This window comes from Cetorhinus maximus, chromosome 20 (assembly GCF_964194155.1).
Source record: "Cetorhinus maximus chromosome 20, sCetMax3.hap1.1, whole genome shotgun sequence".
NCBI classification, from domain to species: Eukaryota; Metazoa; Chordata; class Chondrichthyes; order Lamniformes; family Cetorhinidae; genus Cetorhinus; species Cetorhinus maximus.
In genome coordinates, this window is record NC_135898.1 from 16,742,716 (window position 1) to 16,751,544 (window position 8,829).

Below are 8,829 nucleotides of genomic sequence, written 5' to 3' on the forward strand. Positions count from 1 at the left end.
CAACACGGGTTGTGAAGTTGAGACGGGGCGGGGCGGTGGGGGGGAGGGGAGAGATTTTTCACAGGCCCAACGAGATTGAGTCATAGGCCCACGGTTACTATGAGCAGTAACGAAGGAAACTGAGATACAACTGCAGCCTGAATGTCCCATTGTTTTTGACAGAAACTCTGACCAGAACAGTATACAGTTTTAAGAGATACACACAATCCGATGGAACCCCTAAAACCGTGACACACAGTTCTCTTCTGGTCAGCATCACAACAGATTAATTAGTTTTAATTTATTGAATAATTAACATGACACAATGTTTCCTCCGAGATATTGCTGTATGTAACATAGATATCTGTGAAAAATGTCAGCACTGAATCTTCTGAATGAACGTTAATTTCCCCTGACGCACTATTTTAGAACAATTCTTCATCTAAGTAAGAGCACAGATGTTAAGGGGTGGAATAATGCTGAGTATCTGATCTTCTTGGGGCTCATAGCCTCCATTCAAAGTTCCTCGGCTTGTTAACCATATTCCCATTGAATTTGCAGCAACTGATGGCTTCGTGTCTCATGGTCCAGTATAAGCGCTCTCACGTTTGCTCTTTGAAGCTGTCTCTTTATTTAAGCTAAACGCCTAAGCTTCTCACTATAAATGGACAACTCACATCGTTTGTGGCTTTTTGACTGAAGCTCATGAACATTTTTTCCTGTCAGCACCGATTGAGTTGTGGCGCCGGGATTAAATTTTCAAATGTAAACACGAAAATAGATGGAAGCACCTTAAACAAGACGTTCATTACGTCCCTGGCCAGATAGAAATTGATCACATAACCACCTTCCCTCACATACAGACACAATATAATCCCATTTATTAAGGGGTGATAACTGACTGTAACATGAGATTATTGATAAGATTCTGGAAACTCTCGCAACCTTTTAACATAAAGCGACTTAAAATGCTCACTATATACTGAAATATAATTCTCAGGAAGTGCCAAGCCCAGACTGGTGAATGGAAGCAGTCCCTGTGCGGGAAGACTGGAGATTTACTCGAGTGGAACCTGGGGCACAGTTTGCGGTGATGAGACCTCCTGGTCGTTACCGAATGCGGAAGCTGTTTGTAAGGGGCTGGATTGTGGCTCTGCAGTCGCAGCACCGCTTAACTCTCACTTTGGAGAAGGATCAGGACCTGTTATCGGACCACCTGATTGTGGACACCAGCGGGACGTTGGAGTAATCTGTTCAGGTACAAACTCAGATAGTTATAGGAACAAATCAGTTGAATCTACAAATTTTGTGCCACCGAATCCAGACAGATGGCGCTAGATCAGAAAGATCTTGAAAAAGGAGAGGCACTATTCAGGGGGAATTGACAAATGCACTGTAGTCCATATACATGAACTTGTGGACAAGCGTCACTGATAGTTTGTCGGCATGGAAACCTCTCCCTGCTGCATGTATCCAAAGGACAGCAGCCAGTTGCACTGCCGTTAATATCACATTGCTTTCAATCAGCTGATTCAACACACTCTCACATCCGACCACCCGTCAGAGGTGGAAAGATACAGAGTCGATAGTCGATAATTAACTTGCAATAGAAACTCTGTACAACTGTACGATTCAGGCTGCTAGGCTAGAGTGGGGAAGCGGGAGGCAGTGTGAGTATTAATATTTTTGTGCATTAGTGTACAATGGGTGACAGTGAATATTCAGTGTGTGTGACGAAATGCATTCAACGCCTTTATCTCATCTTTGACACGGTATCTAGGCGAAAAAATAAGTTCCAAAGGGTAGGTTTCTCGGAGGGTTTTTTAATTGAATTACCTGGCTTTGGGATCCGACTTCTGAGAAATAAACGTCTGTTGGTTTGCTACGGAAAAGGGAGCGAATTGAGAGATTATTTTTCAGCCTGTGGACACAACGACGCAGAGGCACTTGGTGAAACGATGTGTGGGAGCCAGCTGAAAAGGCGGAAAACCTGTACAATCTCTATGAGCCTTCCAGGCGCACCAACGAGCTGTTTTTTTTGCCAGTGAATTGAACATTCCATGTAACAGGATTTCATTGAGTTTTCAGGCGATGGTATCTCTGGGAAAGCTACAGCGTCAGAATTGTCCTGGCCTCAGTGAAAGAGGTTCTGCAGAAGTCGAACATTGTTGGTGATTATTGTATCTTTATGCCTTGGTTGATGTAGGCTACTTGAGGGCCAGCTCCTTTGTATGGAAGACTGGTTGAACTCTACTGGAGGACAATGCAGTTCTAAATATGTTCCACGAGTGCTGCCTGAGAAGTTTGTGAGATCTTGTCAGCTATTTGAAGTGAAATTTATACTATCTATTGAATGCAATGTGACCGTTAGTTCATGTTTCCTTTATGTTAATTTTGGCTTGAATGTTACAGGTAAAGTTGTAAAAGGCGAAATATTCTCCATCAGTTTCTTCCATTGTGATCATTTTGGAAGGTTGTTTCTTTGACATTATTGGTATTTGTAGCGATTGCAACAAAATGAAGGCTCACCGATCATATGTAACAGTTAGCATGTTTAACAGGTTCACTGGAATTTCCCAGAATTTAAACAAATAAGATTTCGCATTGACTTTGGCTTTGTTTACTGCGAAATCAACATAAGTACCTTTAATTCTCCGAAACTTTTATAGAGAAATCATTTGACTCTTAGGGACTTGAAGCAGTTCAAAATACTTAATTTGGAAGGATTTGTTGTCAGCTTGAAATAAGGAGCAAAGAAGGCAGAAGTCATTGAGGGGTTAATCACATACCTGAACCTTAAAGGGGAAGAGGAATTTCCTGTTCCTGATGACGCGCAACTAGCCCAAACTGAGTGAGAAAAGAGCAAGGGAAATACGACACTGTAAAACAGAATGACTTGGATATGAAACCGAAAGAAACATGAAAGAAACGTTAAGTTGGAGGAAAGGAGAAAGGAAAGTAAGAGAGAATTGGAAAGAGAAAGACTCAAATGAGATGCCCGCGCATTGGAGGTGAAAGACGAGAGTGACCCAGAGAGAAGTAGTTCCACTTTAGATTTGGGAAGGAGTATTTGCCTTGTGCATACATTTATTGAGGAGGCAGTTGGAATGTACTTTGCGTCATTTGAGGAAGTTGCTACAAAACCGAAGAGGCCTAAAGAAGATTGGACTGTGTTCCTACAGAGTGTTTTCATAGGTAAAGTTTTGGAGGTGTTTTCGTCTTTTTTAGAAAAGTAATTAGGTGACTATGACAGAGCTATTGTCAATGCCTATGAGTTGGCCGCAGACGGCGACAGGCAAAAAATTAGAAAATTGAAATGAAAACAGGATCAAATCTTTGTGGAATTTGCTAAGGAGGTGGAAATCATGTTCGATAGATGTGTTAGATCAATGAATGTTTAACAAGGCCTTGAGAACTGGAACGGAATGAATCTGTCCGGTGCGGCAGGCAAGGCGTTTTTATCCCTGGAGATACCGGGGCAACACAGCCACTGATGTTGGCAGGTGGCATGAATTCCCCTTCCGGTTTAATGTGATGGAATGAGTCCAGGATATTGATGGAAATTATTTATCCGTTTTGTTGTATTGGGTTGATTTATCATATTTTCTCTCAGCGTCATATCGTTCCTCGCTTGCCTAATGGATGTGCAGATATTTTCCTGGAAAATGCATTTGCTGGAGATAGATTTTGGCATCTTCAGTAGTTCCGGGAAAGCCTTCTAAGCCTCCCTATACTGAGATTTTGCAGGAACAATTTCCCAGTCTATTCGTGTATTGAGTTCGGAATAGAACCTTGACTCACAGGGCTAGATAAGATGAGAGGGATTGACTTGTTGTGGAGGACATTTCGGATGTTTTTTGGCTGAACTTGTTTCAGGGTTTTATTGGGAATATCGCTGCATGGGAATAAGTAGCAGATTAATGGAGTTACAAGAGATAGACCTTGATGCAAGGAGCTGGTCTCAGATGAAGAGCTCTGAGTTAGAACCTGATAATATCCTGAATGTTCCTATCTGAAGAATGACATTTTGATGAGGAAGTGAAAAGGTCACTGGAGGTCAACTGACGAGGATTGGGCTGTAGTCCATCAAATTTATGTACCTCCTTGTTACCGCAGTGAAAGTTTAAGAATTACCCACGAAATTCCGATTGCAAGTTATTTGGGCACTCGGTAGAGTTGATCTAGAAAAATGATGCATTATCATTGACCGGGGGTGAATCCGGATGCAGTTAACTTTTACAAGTCATGTCTCACATGTAGAATGGTTGGGAAGACGTAAATGTTGATTACACCGGCCCCATTAATAAGAATACCTGTATTTTATAAACCATTTTGCTGGGTTCTTGCGGATTGTGTTGGAACACAGCTCAAGTCTACATTGGGGCATAGCTACTTCCTGACCATCATGAATTTGTCCATGATTTGCAGAATAGTTCCATTGTTAACGATCACAGCAAGAGGTAGAAACTACCTTCGTAGCTTTTGTGCCATAGTTCCGAGAACAGCACCAGCCGTTTGCTTATCATTCACAGCCTCAAAGGGCCTGCGAGTGATATCACCAGATTTTAAAGAATCTGATTAAGGACTGTTGTGTTGAGTATTCCTACGGTTGGTATAAAGGGCCATCGCTCTTGTTTTTTGCAACTCGTGGCACACCAAATGAGAAGCAACATTTTTGACCTAGAAACTGGAAATTATCATCATAGATTTTGTGCCATAGTTCCAAAAGGCTCTCAAAAGCTTCTGCAGTGGAGAGAACGTCTCAGTATTTCTCAGCAGGTGATGAAAACACAAATGGATAGATTTCTGAGGGCGCCGACTTTAATTCAGGGTTAAAGTGCAAGTTTTGCTGCTTGTCTGGCTTCTTCTTGCCATTGTGATCTGCATTGTGCACCCACAATGCCAAAGAGAAACTGAGTCAGATGAACGGTGTGGTCAGTACACCAGATAGATGAAAAAGTCAAAGAGTGTATCATGTGAACTTAGTAAAAGAGCACTCTGACCGTGAGCATAGTCAGCCAACAGGCGTAGTCTGGGTGATGGAGAAGGTCGATGATGAAAATGATACCTGTGATGAATTGTTGATGAGTCGGAGACTGAAAGTTGTCAAACAGAATCCCCTGCGATGAAACTGGTGACCGCAGATAATTTAGAGGGTCTGGCTGAGGAGCAATTCCTGAGCAGCAAAATAAATACATATCTGGTCTGTTGTGGAAATCTGAGTCGTTATGTGTAGAGAGTGGATAGATAATTCCCGAAACTATGGGATTTTAATACCCAGTAATTGCTCAGTCTTATGATTTCAATTAACCATTTTTATCGATAATAGTCAGGAACTCCAAGAAATGCATTGTGGCTCAATATTAACAAGTGTGTAAGGAGCAGATGCCGTTATTGCAAGGTAATAATGAGGGTCTGAGGGGTGATGAAAATCTACACGCTGAATTCCCAAGGTTGTGTAAACCAGAGTGACCTGGCCCAGACAAGTTATAATCGCAGATTGAGAGTTAAAACATTAAGTTAGGAATGGACAGTTAAGACAGTAATTGCGGCTTCAAACAGAAACTATTTGTGTCACAAAAGAGATATATTTCCCTGAGAGGAAACGGAAGGTCATGCAAAACCAGAGCTTTGCGGATGACTACAGATATCTAGGAAGTTAAATGAAACAGGAAAAGGAAGTCTATTTAAAATATCACGATAGTAATTCGGTAGAAATCCAAACTGAATACAAAAAGTACAGGAAGGATTGAAGAAGGAAACAAGAGAGTTAAAGAGAGTTCGGAAGGAAAGATGAGATACAATATAAAAGGGAGCCAAATTATCTTGTATAAAAGGGCTACTAGTAAAAGGGCAGTCATACCAACATGCCAACATGAATTAGGAGCAGGAGTAGGCCATTCGCCGCCTCAAGCCCGCTCCAACATTCAGTAAGATCACAGTCAAAGGAAGTAACAGTTGATGCCCTAGGAAAACATCAGTTAGTCAGCCTATTGTCAATGATAGGATAAATTTTAGACACGAAAATCCGGTTGACAATCAATTGTCTGTTGAAAAAACTATCAAAAAATTAAAGTCTGCATGGAGTGGTTAAAGGTAAATTGTGTTTCATCAAATTAACGGAGTCTTTGCTGAAGTACTGGAGAGTTCTGATAAAAGTTTTCTGGTTGACATTGTGTACATTGACTTTCAAAAAGCATTTCATAAAATATCACCTGGTCAAAGGACTTGTTGGCAAAGTTAAAGCCCTTTAGGATTAAAAGTGCACTGTCTGTCTGGCACGAAAATGTCTCAGGGAAGAGGAGGAGAATTTCACTGTAACCTTTGTTGTTTTCAAACGCGAGGCAAGTTTGGCGTAGTGTCACCTTGTGGTCGAAATTAGGAGCATGTTCTTTGTGATATATGTTTATGATCTGGATATGGGCTATTTCAAATTTTAGAAATGACACCAAAGTCGGAACTGTAGTATACAATTACGAGCAACATGCTGCAGAAGAACATAGACAGACAGGTGAAATTATCACATTTAACGCAAAGGACTGTGAGGTGATTCATTTTGGTAGGAAGAATGAGGGGAGGCAATGTAAATGAAACAATATATGTTAAAAGGAGTTACAGAAACATCGAGACCTGAGAATATACGTGTACTTGTCTTTGAGTGTGGCAGTGCACCTTCAAAACGCACAGGGGCTCACTGACTGAAATAATAAAGTCCTGGAGTCAACAAATGATGTTCTGCTGAACAGTTATAAAACATTGCTTAAGTCCCAGCTGGAGGCTTGTGGCCAATCTTGAGTGCCTAGTGCCGATGGCATTAAGGTAGGAGTTGCAATAAGTTGTGAAAGTTACCATAGGGCACAGGTAAAGCCAATTCTTGCGCGATCCTGTGGCGGGTGCAGTTCAACTGAGGCAAGTGCGAAATCATCCATTTTGGATTCAGTAGGCACCAACCGAAATGTTTTCCTAATGATGGGAAATTAGGAACTATGAAGAAATAAACGGGTTTGCGTGATAATGAATACAAGGGCCCAATTGTTACGTTTCATAAATTTGATTGTGTATACTCTTGAGTTTAGAAAGCTGGCGGATGTGCAATTGAGATATTCAAATGATAACATGGTTCTACGAATAGATACCGAGAAACCATTACTTCAGGTGTGAGGATCCAGAACAAGGGGGTCAATCTCCAATTGGAGAGACGCTATTCAGAAGTGAAATCAGGAAGCTCCTTTCCACACTAAGGGTGGACCGAACATCAGGAAGTCCCTGTTCCAAAATGCAGTTGTAATTTTTGAGACGGAAATCGACAGCCTCTCCTTGCGTAAAGATATCAAGGGATATGGAACAAAAACTGGAAAATAGAGTGGAGAATTAGCCATGACCTAATGAAATGTTCAAGGGGCTGAAAGAAAGGGAATATACCTATGTTACAGCAAACAGTAATAGCTGTAGAAGCAGCAGTAATAGTGGCACGAGCATCAGTAATACGGAAGCTAATAGGTGTAGCAAATTAATTGCATTCATAGTTGTAGTGTTAGTGACTTCAGTGCAATCTTTGCAGTAGTAGAGTAATATTAACACTAGCATTTTTAATTGTCGTTGCAGTAATTGTGATTGTGCTAATAATAATAATATTGGAAGTCGTGACATTCATGTTGGTCGGAGGAATATATAATTTGCAATGTAAATATGAAAATTGTGATTTTATTGGCATTTTATAAATTATCAATGTTATCCATATTACTACTTAGATCACAAAGACCTCCGACTAGTATCCGCGGATAGTCGATGCTCCGGCCGACTGGAAGTACGACAAGGAGTGCAATGGGGGACGCTGTGTGATCTTTACTTTGGTTCAGAGGACGCCAATGTGGTCTGTGAGCACCTTCACTGTGGGGCAGTAACAGCAATGCCAGGAGGAGCTTACTTTGGAAAGGGAACCGGCCCAGTGTGGACTGAAAACTACAGATGTCAAGGAAATGAGTCCAGCTTCTGGGATTGTTCGGTTTCATTCGGGCACCAGATTAGCTGTTCACATGAAAATGACGCCAGTGTTATCTGCTCGGGTGAGTCCTCTAAGTCTTTGACCTGAAATACACCAGCTGTTAATGTTACCGTTGAAATGAATCTGGGCTGGGCTATGTTTGTCACTCCTTTTTATTAATAATATAACAAACACTTTCAATCTGCAAAAGAATATCTAACCTTATGTTGATTATCTCTATCTGACTGAGCCCAGAGCATTATTCAGGATTCAGCACCAAGGGCTGTTGAGAGAAACGTTCATCCTGCAACACGGGGACTATGGTATACAATGGAAATTTTGCACCTGGACGTCGTCTTATTTCATCAGTCACGGGATGTGAATGACGCTGGCAGGACCAGCTTCTTTCCCCATCCCTAACTTCTCCTGAAAAGGTGATGGGCAGCGTCTCCTTGAACGGCTGCAGTCCGTATGCTGGTGACCCATCCACAGTGCTGCTCGGAAGCTAATTCTCCTAATTGGCCCATCGACGATGAAAGAACAAAGACAGGTTTCCAAGTCAGGATGATTTGAAATTTCTGAAGTTGACAGTGGTGATGGAGTTTACATTTCTCTGCTGCCTTTGTCCTTCTATAAATTGCTGTCGAAGAATTCTTAGCGAGGTGCTTCAGCAGAACTTGTAGATTGTGTGCACCACAGCACCAGTGTCTCAGTGATAGACAGAATGATTGAGTGTTTAAGCAGAGCTTTCAATGGATTGTTTAATCCTTAATGATATCGAATTTCTCCAGGGCTCTTGGATATCTATCCATTCAAGCATAGGGTCGTCCATCACACCTCTGACTTGCATCAGAGGGACCACAGTT

General features: G+C 41.6%; 1 protein-coding gene across 1 annotated transcript in view; it reads left to right on the forward strand.

The window, feature by feature from the left end:
• The window catches only part of LOC144694750 (scavenger receptor cysteine-rich domain-containing group B protein-like), a 34,597-nt gene extending 34,022 nt beyond the window's left edge, over window positions 1-575 (forward strand). The window contains exon 12 of the mRNA XM_078565323.1: window positions 541-575. Within this exon, the coding sequence (XP_078421449.1) occupies window positions 541-575 (35 nt within the window). The remainder of the gene's footprint in view (window positions 1-540) is intronic.
• The last annotated feature ends 8,254 nt before the right edge of the window (window positions 576-8,829 follow it).